General features: G+C 52.8%; 1 protein-coding gene across 1 annotated transcript; it reads right to left on the bottom strand.

Moving 5' to 3' along the window:
* Positions 1-594: 594 nt before the first annotated feature.
* Positions 595-10,319, bottom strand: LOC144255400 (serpin A11-like). Its single transcript, XM_077800053.1, has 5 exons — positions 10,258-10,319; positions 6,539-7,184; positions 5,034-5,307; positions 2,357-2,504; positions 595-902 (listed from the first exon to the last, which is right to left on the bottom strand). Exons 2-5 carry the CDS (start codon positions 7,179-7,181, stop codon positions 699-701), a joined length of 1,269 nt encoding a protein of 422 aa, XP_077656179.1. The 5' UTR covers positions 7,182-7,184; positions 10,258-10,319; the 3' UTR covers positions 595-698.
* Positions 10,320-13,197: the final 2,878 nt, after the last annotated feature.

Consider the following 13,197-nt stretch of genomic DNA (forward strand, 5'->3'; position numbering starts at 1 on the left):
CTGGGATGGGGGGTTGAGCTTTCATCTCTAGGGGATGCTCTGTCTCCACTGGACACAGCCCCCCACTCGCCCCCACCCTGTCTGCATTGTCGTCCTGCCATGTTGACCGTCCTGCTTCCCTGGGCCTGGGGCTGGCCCTGGGCTCCTCTTGTCTCCTTGGTGCTTGCGTTTGGCCTCCCCCAGGCTCACCACCACTGCACTGCCTCCCACTCCATGGCATGTGGCCGGGAGCCCTCCCTGGGGCCAGCCTTCCCTCCAGATGAGTCAACTCCTGAGCAGTGACAGCTCAGAGCTCGTCCCGTGGCTGACAGTGCAGAACAGCCACTGTGAAGGGGAGATGTCTTCCTTCCTCCTATGTCCTCTGGGCCTTTTATTGTGACCCTTACCCAAAGGACACTTGGAAAGGGCCTGACACGGCGGTGGCAACTCCTCCTGGAGGCCACAACATGAACGCTGTCGACATTTTCAACTTTCAGCCACAGTGAACCCCAGAGCTGAGCGGATCGGAGGGTGCGTGGCTCAAGCTGCTCACGGACTCGGCCTCCCTCCTAAGCAGGGCTCCTCAGGGTTCGTGACACCCAGGGCCAACTTTATTGTCACCTTTGCACACCCACGAGCTGGTCTGCCCTCCCGCAGTGCAGGGGGCCCAGCCTTCCTGTTTGGTGGGGAGAGAGGACCCCTGGGACCTCCCACCCCCGTCACCCTGCCACTGGGTTCACGACTTTTCCCAGGAAGAGCAGACTCTGGGTGGTCACCTCCCAAAGCAGCAGCAGGAAGGGCCTGTTGAAATGGGCGTGAGGGGCCGACGTCATGTTTAGGGGCGGGGGCTGGGAGAGGAGGCCAGAGGCGGCCCCTGCCTGGGTTCCCTTCTCATTCATGTCCACCGCGGCCTTGTGTGACACCTAGAAGGAGAGAAGAGTCAGAGACGGCTCAATTCAGTGGCCTTTGAGGGCAGAGGCTGCCTGCTGGACACTGGGGAGGAAGCCATCTGATCGGCCCCAGGGCCCTGCCTGCCTAGGAAGCCTTCGCTTCATCCCCTTCTCTCTCCATTTTCTCTCTCCTGAGGGTCCCCCCCCCCCCCCGCGCCCCCAACAGTGACGTCACCCTCAGGCAGAAAGACAAAAGGGCCTGAGCCTGGCTGGAGCCGCCTGTGTCTGGCCCAGGCCTGGAGGCCCAGCCCAGCCGACCTCAGGGGTCTAAAGAGCTCAGGGTCACCCAGCCCCCCACTGGCCCCACGGGAGGAACTTCTTTTCTAACCTCATTTCACACAATTTCCCAGGAAGAAAGGGTTCTGAGCCTTTAAAAGAAGCTGGATAAAAAAATAAAAATGGCCTTGATGTTCCCTTTTCCAAAAGGTTCTAGGAAAAGAGAAGCACTTAAAAGGTACTGTGCAAAAGCCTCTTCAAGACATTTGACTATTTCTTTTCCTTCTTCTTCACCCACCTGCTGCACAACGCAGGAGCATGCATGCGCACACACACACACACACACACACACACACACACACACTCCATGCCCCTAACCAAAGCTCAGAGAGGGGCCTTGACTGTCTCCCCATCCCACAGACCGTGATCATGAAAGTGGAACCCCATCTAGCTTCCTCCCCAGTGTCCAGCAGGCAGCCTCTGCCCTCAGAGGCCACTGCATTCTTATTCCCAAATATCAGCTCTCCCCTCCTGTTGGAGGGTTGTCAACCTTTGCCCATTCCATGTGTTTTGTGGGGCCACCTGTAGTGCAGAACATGGCCCATCCCCATGGACTGGGGTCATGAAAGTGGAACCCAATCTAGCAAATGGCCTGGGCACTGCCATGACACAGGTCAGGCATGGGGACAAGTGTTAATGAGCTGTTGAACTTTTTCTCTGGCTTTCCTCCTCTTCTGTGAGGACAGAAGAGGACAGGGGCTTCTCCTTTCCCCTATATCCCTGAGGGAAGCAGTCATGGGAAGCAGATATTTAGCTGATGTAGGGGTTGTTTGTTACTGCAGCAAAGCTGAATGAGATACCTCCTGTTTTTGTCCCACTGTTACCCATAGCCATAACGAAGGCAGGTAGAGTCCCACAGCTGCCCCAGTAAGAGGACATACTAGGAATCAAAACAAAGCCATCCCACACCTGGGAAAATTATGGCCCCATGAATCACCTCTAATGAGTACCTGCTCTATGCAGAACACTATTCCTGCACAGAAAACACAGATCTAGGAGGAGGGGAGGCAGGAAGGGAGTTGTCCATGAAGGGAGCTATGAAGATCGCGATGTTGCAGGCCCTGCATAGGGAACAGACTGGAGGACTTGATTTCCCACCATGTGAGAAGGGAGAGGCCCTGCATCTCACCCGTGCACCTCCACTGCCTTACCCTGGAGATGGTCTTGTTGAGCCGCCCAGTGATCCCCGAGAGGTCTGCTTCCAAGCTGAATATGCTGTCGAGCCCGATTTGGGGAAGAATCTCTTCCAGGTTATATGTGGCGGAAACGGAAAACCTCGGCAGGTGCAAGTCGAGCAGGCTGAAGGGAGAATCAGAGAAATGTACCATCTTGTCAGTGTTGCCCTTGCCCGTCTGTCGGCAGCCTGCCCCGGGGAGGGACAAGTGTTTCCTAGTGTGGGGGGCGAGCAGTCCCCCGTGACACACCTGCTGTGGGGGACACTCCACCTCCCTAGCCAGAGCTCCCTTGCTGCAGGCCTCAGGGAGTGTCTGGGGCTGGACCTGCGACGGCTCCTGACATGGCCCCCTGTCCTCCTCTTCATCCCCTTGTGGAAGGCTCTCCGGAGTGGGGTTTTGAATGGCTTCACTGATGAGATCCACAGATGGCTGTGCGAAGTCAGTGCTGGTGACATTTCCCACCCCCACATCTCATTTGTCTGCGATTTCTGTGGCTCAACCTCCAAACCGTGTCCTCACTCCTTATCCTGGCCTTCCCCTCGCCCAGGCCACCACCATCTCCCACCTGTCTGAACTTGTTTCCTCGTCTGTGAAACGGCGCAGACATGCCCACTCTACGGGCTGTTGTGAGGATCCCGTGGCACAGCAGGTGTGCAAAATGCGAGTCACAAGGAACAGGTCACTCCCTCCTGCAACCGGGCCTCCTGGGCTGTCAGATGGCCACCCTTCCTGGGGCCAACTCAGAAGATTCTTCCCACCCACAGTAAATCCATCCTTCTCTCCTGGGGATTAGTCTTTTCTTAAGTACTGGTTGACAATTGCCAGGGCACCTCCGGATTTGACTAGTTAATAACTAATTTGGGAACTTATGTCTCTAGAAGGTCAAACTGAGGTTCATCATTATCGTTACCAGTTTGATCCCTAGGCCACAGGAGGGTCCAGGGGCTAACCGAAGTGGAAGGACATCTTGGCCTTCTTGACACATTTTTCACAGGGAGATCTGGGGTGGGCAAGCCCCAGGCCACTGGTGGGGGACAGGGGGAGGGGGAGGGGGACAATGAGTAGAATTTTACTCATTTTGCGGAGAAGTCAAAGCAAACCCTTTTTGAGGGAAAATCGACTCAATCCAGAAGATTCTATGGTACTCCCTCCTGCAGTGGGAGAGAGGGGCAGGCTCACCCTGCGGGAACCGAAAACTACGGGGCTGGAATCCGGGTTTGACTGGAGCTTCACGGGTTCAGAAAATTCCTTAAGTCCTGGCCTTTCCCCTCGACCTACCGCATCTCCTTTCCTGGGTGCTTTAACTTCTGCCCAGGTATAAAGTGCCTCTCTCTACTCTGAGGCCTCGGTGTGGCACAGGAGGGGCTGGCAGCCACTGGGTCGTGTGGGACTGCCACCTGAGATGGTGGGCATGAGCCCTCCTCTTGAATCTGGGTGGGATCCGTGGCTCTCCGGCCAGTGCAATACGGCAGGAGGGACACTGCTGATTTATGGACCTAACCCTTCAAAGGGTACGAGCCTTCCCTTCCTTTTAGGGCCCTTCCCTTGGAGCCGCGAGCGGCCACACAGTGTCACACTGAGCTGCTCCGCTCAGGCTAGCCTGGGGGACACCCTGCAGGAAGAGAAGCCGGCCTTGCCCGGATCCCCTCCAGCCCACCCAGCCTCATCCAGACCCACGCAAAGGAGGCTTCGATGGCTCCAGCCCCCATCTCTCCCCCAGGAGTGGGAACCAGGCCACGGGGCCCTGCCAACCCGGGCAGCAAGGGGCAACAGCTGGCCTCCGGGCTGCTTAGTTTGGGGCCAGTTTCTTTGCAGCTAGAGGTATCTAGAATTCAGGACCAGATTCCATCCCAGGTCGCTCCATAAAGGGAGACACATACTGAGAAGGCTGGGCCAGGGAGGGGGACCTCGGGAATCAGAAGAAGCTGCAACCGCAGTGAGGAAGCCACAATCTAAAAGCAAGTAGAGGGGACAGGATTCCCCTTTCCATCCCTCCTTCCCCCGCTCGGTCGCCTTTCCCTATTCCACTCTTCTCCCTCTTCCTAAGATTCCCGAGGTGCCAGACCTCTCTGAGCCACTGGTGTCTCCTTGGTCTTGCTCTCCAGCTTCTGCATGTCAGAGAGAACTTTGACCCTTGACCTGCTGAGGCTGGCTTAGTTCACGCAGCCTCATCTTCTCTGGTTCCATCCATCTGCCAGCAAATGCCATGACTTCATTCTTCATGGCCGAGTACAACTCCACTGTGGATATATACCACATTTTCTTTACCTAATGATTGTTCTTAATGATCGTCCTTTATCTGGCATTTTGGTGACACTTTATTATCGTGTGATATTAAATTACTATGTGAAGAACGAAGGAAGCCAGGGGAAATGAGATTGGGGTCAGGACACCCGGTGGAGGGATCATGGTCCACATCCAGTGAGCATTTAGGATCCAGGTTTCAGTCTAACTATGGACTCAGTTAATCCAGCAAGCAATGCAATTCAGGAGGAATCAAGGCCTCAGAGGAAACCTGAGGCCCAAGGAGGAGAGAAAATTACCCAGGATCCCAGAGTCAAACTTGGAATTTAGCGTTTGGGGACAGGAGTTGACCAAGACCTGCTCCGGCTTTTGAGCAAAGATTGCGGGAACCCTTCCATGTGGCACCTACCTGGGCAGGAACAGCTGTCCCCACTTTCTCAGGGTCTCTGGCTGCAGAGCGGCCTCCACCTGCCTCATCCTGCCAGGGTCAGGGAGCACCAGCAGCAGCCAGGCATTGCCACTGTACTCTATCTGCAGCACGGTGCACGCCACCTCCTGGTCATAGAGGAACCTGTGCATCTCCCTCTGCTGCATCATGGGAACCCGGAGAGAGGTCCTGTCATCCACGGAGAAGCTTTCCTGCTTCCGGGTCTGGTAGCGATCGAAAGGATGCTTCCACTTGGCTGAGGACACAAGACCCGTAACACATGAGCACATGTCCCAGGAGAACGACTCTGGGCGGCTGTCTACAAAGCCACACCGGCCTGGTGACTGTCTCTTGGGTATGTAAGTGTGAGGTGAAGAAGTAGCTTGGAGGCAGAGCCAGGAGGCCAGAATCCAGGCCAGGGCTTAGCCACTAGAGTGTCAGCAGAGTCTGAGCTCCAGGGGCCTAGGGTTGGGCTTCTTTTCAGAGGAATTTAGTTCTCGAGACCACAATGCATTCCCATCCACTAAGCACCTTCCATGGGTGAGGCATAGTCTCTAAATCATCCCCCAAATTAACAAGAAACAAGTGTCATCGTCCCCATATTAGGGATGGGGAAACTGAGGCTTGTGCATTTCTGTAAACATGCCATTTACAAAGCCAGGAAGTATCTTGAGCTGAGATCAGTGGCCTGATTCTGACGGCACAGCTCAGGTTGTTTCCAAGCCCTTTAAACAGATCCTCGGCCCAGTGACCCCTAGATGACCAGCTTATGCAGAGACACTCAATCAGTGACCAAGTACTGCAGATTCTACTTCCAAAGCCACAGGTTTATCAAGGTTAGTGTCACCTGGATTTGGTCCACTTTGAGAAACACCTAACTTGTCTTTCCCCTCCCGTCCTTACTCCCTCCAAACCATTTCCACACTGTATCCAGGCTCATCTTGCTCCTTTGTTTTTTTAAATCTGGGTCTCACTGTCCTGCCTGAGCTAGTCTCAAACTCCTGCTCTCCATGATCTTCCTATCTCAGTCGAGTAGCGGGGCCGATTCCCATCTTCACGCCCAGCCACACTCTCTCTTTCTAAACAGACGCGATCATGTCACTCTACTGTTGAGACTGGAATTCCTGGTCTTTCTTTTGTCTGAAACTTTACCCGAGCAGATCCAATTCACTCTTCAGGTCTCCACTCAGAGGCCTGCATTTCTGGGGAACCTCCCCTCACTCCCCAAGTTTGCATGGATGCTCGTCTCCTCCGAGAGCTCCAGGGCACCTACACCCACCTGAAAGCATGACATCCCTCTGAGCTCTGTGGCCGCTCCTTGCTTCCAACCCACGTGGGATGTGAGCTACCCAAGGGTAGGAAAGCTGTCATTCGCAGATTCCCAAGAGGCAAACAGCATCCCCCAAGGATGTGTTGGTCACCTCTGTGTGGTGACAGTGTCTACTCACAGAGGAGACGCCAGTCATTGTGTCTGAGCGAGCCCTCACCTTTGAAGAAGATGTAGTTCAGGAGAACCATGAGGGTGTCGTGGCTGAACTGGGGCAGGCCGTCCGTGACGTGCCCGTACGTCTGCTTCCTCACGTACTCATTGATCTGCCTCCAGGTTGTAGCCGGATCCGAGAAGTTGGCAGAAAAAGCAAAAGCGCCATACAGCTCCTTGGTGCTGTCCAAAAAGTGCTGCAGGGGCTTGAGCCGCTTGTCTAGGAACAAGGAGCTCCCTACTTTTAGTTCAAGTTTGGGGCTGGGCAGGTCAAGGGTGCGGAGGAGGCTCTGGAAGCCCCGGTGGACGTCGGCTGCTGGGGTCTCTGTGAGGTTGAAGCCCAGCCCCTCCAGGATCTGTGTTGAGGTGTCACCTTGGGCCCCAAGGGAGAGCAGGGCCAGGGTGCTGGAGAGGCTCACGGGCGAGAAGAGGATGTTTCCTGGGGTGCCCGCCGCCAGCCGCTTGTACAGGCGCAAGGCGAAGCTGGTAATGGTGGGTGTGACTTTGTGGTAGGCAGGAGCTGGCTCCGAGAGCTGATGGCTGGGGGGTTGATGTGCCCCTGGGCTCTTATCTCCATGGGCAGGAAAGGGCTGACAGTGGACAGAGGCCAGGATCCCGGCTCCCAGCAGCCACAGCCTAGCCGGCCCCATCCTCTGGAAGCAAGATTCGAACACGTCAGTCCTCCTCTTCCCAAGCGACTTCATCTGCCCCCCTGTTTGGCCATCAAACCCACCATTCAGACTGTCCCACAAGGGTGCCATAGGCACACTGCAGAGGACAGTGGTAGATGACAGTCCTCCCAGGCTTGGGGAAGACCAGCAGCCCTCTCTCTGCTCCACATGTGATAGAGGTTTTTGAGTAAAGGACTCCGGGCTACAAAAAGAATCTTCCATAGCTTATCCTGCTCCCCTCCCTGCCTCCCTCCCTTCCTATCTCCTCTACCTTCCCTCCATCTTTCCTTCCTCCTTCCTTCTTTCCATTTCTTCTCAAGGATCTATCTGACTCAAGAAATTAACCCGTATTGAAAATCGAGTCGGGAGAAGAAAAAAAAATCCCAATTCCCGACCCCACAAGCTTCAGGTCCAGTTGGGGTGGCCTGCACTAGTTAAATGAGCAAATGTGTATGTTACTATAAATGGAGAAGAGGGCTGTGGAACAAGTGGTCAGGACACTGTGACCATGAGTGACACTAGGCCTGCCTCACACCTAGGCACAGCCTTGACCTAGAATTTCATCTTCCAGAAGGAAAAGGATGATGTGCAAAGCCTCACGTCAGCCCCATGGGAAAGAGGGGTCCCTGGGCCCTCCTGATCCTTCCTTAGCTGGATGTGAGGGTCACCCACCGGGTGGCGCAGATGAGAGGGGCCCATGGGTGAGGACAAAGCCACAGAATTGGTGGGTCCTGGGAGGAGAGGAGGGAGCATGGATCTGTCTCCACATCTCCATCAAGACTCTGCTGTCTGTCATGTGCAGTGGCTGGAGCTTCCATCTTTGATTGATGTGGAGGTTTAGGAACCGTCTGTCATGGGTAGACTTGTTTTTGCTCCAAATTTATAAGCTGAACCTTCAGCTACTAGGACCCCTGAAGGGGATCTTGTTTGAAAATAGGATCATCACAGGTATAATTTGTTAAGATGGGGTCATTAGAGTAGGCTCTTAACCCAGTTTGACTGGGATCCTTATAAAACAAGAGCTTTAGGCACAGAGACACACCATGGAGAAGACAGACTGCAGGTGATATCCTACCAACTGGGCAAAGCCAAAGATGGCCGGCAACCACCAGGAGCTGGGGAGAGGCCTGGAGCAGACTCTTCCCAACGGCCTCAGGAGGAGTCAGCTCTACCCACCCCTTGATCTTGGACTTCAGCTTCCAGAGCTGCTAGACAAAAGCTTTGGTGGTTTAAATGCAGCACTTTAACGGCTTGTTAAAGCAGCCCCTGCAGACGAGTACGACACCTCTTGGTTATAAGACATGCCGGAAGAAACTCTGGTCCACCTCTAGGGGATACTGGGGGTACAGAAACAGGAAGACCCCTGGCTTCCGGGCAGGATGTGCAGGGCACCGTGTCGCGCTGTGTTTAAAACCTCCCTTTCCCTTTCAGGTCCCCCTGCCCATGCACAGACCCCTGGATCCTGCAGACCCTGATATCCTCCTGCTCCACTTGAAACCACCCTTTCCATTGTTCCTTCAGTGGGGGCCAAATTCTGACCTCCTGGTGCCTTGTGGTAGATCGTCCTGAAAACACTGGTGATTTAATCAGCACTTTGAATCCTCTTTGCCCAAACTAATGAGCTCTGGACAAATTACAGCTGTAGTGGCAGTGCTGGGGAGGGTAGCGTTCCAGGTGGCATTTGGCCCTGGTGTCCTGAACGCTCTGCCCAACCACTATTCAAAGCCCAGCGGCCGGGAGGCGAGATGCTGTCTCCTCTGTTATGTCGAAACGCGTTTGCTGGTCAAAGTGTGATGGGCACTTTTCCAAGGTCATGACCTCCCTCCCTCCGCACAGCTCAGTGGGGGTGGCTCTATGACATTTCCTGTACATTTCAGATTTGCCTTTTTGATGGGAAATTTGTAAGATGCAGAACAAATTAAAACTTGGTCTGTCCCTGGGTAAAATCAGAAACACAGAAACTACTTCTCATTTATTCCTTCTATGCCACTGAACTCAGCACCGTTTTCTGCCCCCATGGCACCCCAAGGTCTTCCCGACCTGCAAAACGACCTCGACTTCCCAGTGGGGCCTAGGTTGCAACCAAGGCTCTGCAGGAACTCACTGCCGCGCAGTGCAAAGAAACCTCCTTCACAAGGTGTCAGTTTTGCAAAATGTAGGCAAAGTCCCCTCCCGGGCAGGCAGGTGAAGGCTTATGTGACAGACACACAGAGCACCTAACACAGAAAGAATGTGATAGGGGTTTTCTTCCCATTCACCAAGGCTTAGTGCAATGACATCCAGTTCATTTCATAGCTCCTTTTGTAGAAAGATCCCAGAGGGAAATGAAGAACCCTATCCATTCATTATAACATTTCATTTATTAAGTGTTTATTAGAGGGCTGGGGATATTAGGTACGTTGTATCACTGTTTTTAGGACAGATGGGTTTGTAAATTAGGGAGGAGGGATGGGAGAGGTGGGTGGTGTTTCTGGTCATATCGACCACAAGAAACGGGGGTGCTCTTAGCACTCAGTGGGTGAGATTTGGGTACATGGAAGCTTTAAACTGCCCAGAAGGGTCACATGCAGTGAGAATGGTCCTGCCCAAATGCAGGTGGCACCTGCTTTGTTTCTGACTCAATCCTTCTGAGAACCCTGAGGCACAAGGATTCCTAGCCCAGTTGTCCATTTGGGGAAACTGAGGCTCAGGGCAGGACAAACACTCGATAAAAGGGAGGCAGGAGAAAGACTTGGGTCCAGCTCAGGGCTTCCAAGCATGCCTCTTTTCCCATCACAAGATTTCTAGTAAGTTTCGTCCTTTGCTGTGGTCTTATCTGCCGTGAATATTCGGAGCTCCTCGGTCCAAAGTCTTGGATGCCAAAGGTCATTGAGAACCTGAAATTCTAACTTGGAGACTCAGAAGCAGTGCTCATTCCACTCTAACTCGAGGGGACTCACTTCTCCCACCCCTACCTGTGAAGCCAGAGATGGAGAAACAGAGAACTAGAGAGCAGGAGGGGGATAGAGCGGTGACTGCCACCTGCCTTCCTTCCCGGCAGGAGCCCAGTACTCACAGAGCCTTATCAGCAAGCCGGGCCCAGGTCCTCAGCCTGCACGTCCTCCTGCCACAGAAAAGTGGTGTTGGAGACCCAGCAGCCTGGTCAATATTTGCCAGGTCAATTCCTGGAACTAGTGTGAAGACAAGCACAGCAGGCGGGAAGGGCTCTTCTGTTGAGAGCTCCCATCCAGCTGCTTGTCCTCAGACAAGCAGATGGTCTGGGGCCCAGGTGGGTCTGAGGTGCTCTGATGCTGGTGAGGTTGGTGGGGCCTTTGCTGCTGGACCCTGTGCCTATCCTTTGAATTAGCCAATCGCCCTCACCAGAAGACCGGGACTCCATCCTCCACCACCACACCAAACTGTTCTGGTATTTTACCCACATTTTAAAGAAGGATCACACACAGAGTGGGGTCTTCCCTCCTGCTGTGCTGAAAGCCCCATAAAGTGGGACCATGGATGCTGCTTACTGGTGTGTCCCAGTATCCACCAGGAACTAAAGGAGTGTTTCTTAGAGATGCTCTTGATGATAGAACGGAGGTGCCTTTTGTGTTCTTCATTTGAAATTTTTTAAATCTCCAAATTGCCGACAAAGAGCATGTCTTGTTCATTACCAGAAAACAATAAAACATTATTTTTAAGAAGTAGAATTAGTGGGCTGGGGTTGTGGCTCAGCAGTAGCACACTTGTCTGGCATGTGTGAGGCACTGGGTTCGATTCACATATAAATCACATATAAATAAATCACATATAAATAAATAAAGGTCTATCAACAGGTTAAAAAATCTTTTTAAAAAAGAAGTAGAATTATTTAATGGTGCAAGAAATCTTGTTATTCAAGAAAAGCTTGTTTTTCACTTTTCAAGTGTGAAGTTTCCCAGGAGACTGAGCCTGATTCTCTGAGGGACAGGGAGGAGGTTTATGTTTGTAAAACTCCCTGATCAGATGCAGCTTCTTCATGCAGACTTCTTCATGTCTGGTCCTAATCTGATGCTGAACTTCCTCCACTTGGTGGTCTCTGAGCGGCTCCCAAGGTGATTGACATCTTGACTCAGATCTCACAAGAGACCTGAAGCCGTCTCAAAGGCCCCATGCACAGAAACAGCTTGTTGTCCTAAGCTACTATCAAATTTGGGGGTGATTTGTTATGCAAGAAGAGGTAAATAATAGGATTTGTTAACGTGGGTCTTCAGGAAGGAGTTAATAGGAGGTGGTAGAGATCATAATCCATTCTCTGAGAAAAAAAAAATGTGAGTAGTTTTCTATGCAGAGGCCCCAACCAGCACTTCCAAACATCCGATTTCTCCCGTTCACTAAGTGGAGGTGATCCCTAGATGAGGTGACTGGGAGAATCACTCCAGCACAGCCTTCATCCATCCCCTCCTGTGAGGCTGTGACAGCTCCTGCCACACCATTTACAGTAGGGAGACTCTTTCTTCCCTCCAGCCCCTTTCACTGAGCTCCTGCCTCCTGTGCTCACCTGCAGGCTCTGCCACCTGGAGAGGTGTCTGCAGGCTGGCAGGTGCAGGCTGAGCTCACTCAGTGCTTCTGCTCCTGGTGTCTCACCGCTCTCCTGGGGCCGGTGGGATAATCTCTCTGGGTGTGATGCCCGAGAGTGCAAAGTTCAAAAGAGCACACAAACATGCAGGTCGGCCACAGCTAATGGGTCACAGGGAGAGGTGGCCTCACTCCAAGACACTCACTTGTCAAGCTAAAAGGCTTTCGTCCAAGATGTCACTGCCATTCCAACCTCTTCTGCCATGGTTTGGGTTTGGAATGCCTCCCAGAATCCCAAGCGTGGAAGACTCGGTTCCCAGCGCAGCAGTGTGAGGCTTTGGAAAATGATTAGCTTAAGAGGGCTCTGGCTTTATCAGTAGATGAATCAATTTGATGGATTATAATTTGGATGGACTACTGGCAGGTGGTGGAAACTGTAGGCAGGTGGGGCGTGGTTGGAGGGAGTAAGGTCACTCGAGGTGGACCCTCGGGGACCACTTCTCATCATGACCCTTGCTTCTTTCTCTTGCTTCCTGGTCATCAGGAGCTGAGTAGCTTTCCTCTGCCATGATATTCTGCCTCCCCTCCCCTCAGACCCAAAGCAATGAATGGGCTGAAGCTTCTGAAACGGTAGGGTCAGGCAGCAGCCACCAAAAGGAGGCACATTAAAAAGGCTGCAGAACGAGGCTTTATTGAGATTTCACTCCAGGCGAGACCCTCCAGACCAACAGGGTGGGTCGGGGAGAAGCGCATGGTTGGGCTCAGCCGGACTGGAATTTTTATTGGGCTTAGGGACAGGACTGGGGGAGGGGGGTTAGAGTCCCTTGTCCTACTGGGGTTGGTTGGGGGAGCTTGCTGAGATCCATTGGTCAGGAGACCCCGCTGATTGACAGGCAGTTCTGTCCACACCTGGCTCTTTTGACGGAATAGGGTTTTTGCTGTGACTATCCCCAACTATGTAGTTCAGAAGCCTTTGGAATCAGTTTATGGAAGAAATTTGGAAAAGTGTGAAGATGCAGGATGGAGAAGTCTCAGAACATGGAGCACTTAAATGGGTGATTCTGCTGTAAGTTCGGAAGACCACAATGCTGGTAACCACGGGGACAGTAAAGACTGTGCTGAGCTTTCAGATGGGAAAGAGGACCCTACTGGGAACTGCACTTGAGGCTATTCAAGAACTTGCCTACATTTTGCCAATGTCCTGACACTTTGTGTCAGGCTGAATTTAAAGGTGATGGACCAATTAATGTGATGGAGAAAATTTTAAGGCAGCATAACGTTCAAGCTGTGACATGGATATCACTGGTGACTTAGCCAGGATTCCTGTTAGAAATGGGACCCAAAATCAGAGTATAAGGATGTAGCCATTTAGCTAGAAAAGTGTCTATATAATTTGGACCAAGGAAGTTGTTCTTGCTGATGAGATTTGTGCCATTTTAAGAGAGGCCAAGGACTTTGAATG

The sequence above is a fragment of the Urocitellus parryii genome, chromosome 6 (assembly GCF_045843805.1).
Source record: "Urocitellus parryii isolate mUroPar1 chromosome 6, mUroPar1.hap1, whole genome shotgun sequence".
NCBI classification, from domain to species: domain Eukaryota; kingdom Metazoa; phylum Chordata; class Mammalia; order Rodentia; family Sciuridae; genus Urocitellus; species Urocitellus parryii.

Coding starts and splice junctions, on each gene's coding strand:
- LOC144255400 (XM_077800053.1), bottom strand. CDS start 7,181: ATGGGGCCGGCTAGGCTGTGGCTGCTGGGAGCCGGGATCCTGGCCTCT. Junction 5,308..6,538: donor GAACTACATCTTCTTCAAAG/GTGAGGGCTCGC, acceptor TTGTGTCCTCAG/CCAAGTGGAAGCATCCTTTC. Junction 903..2,356: donor TCAACAAGACCATCTCCAGG/GTAAGGCAGTGG, acceptor CTCTCCTTCTAG/GTGTCACACAAGGCCGCGGT.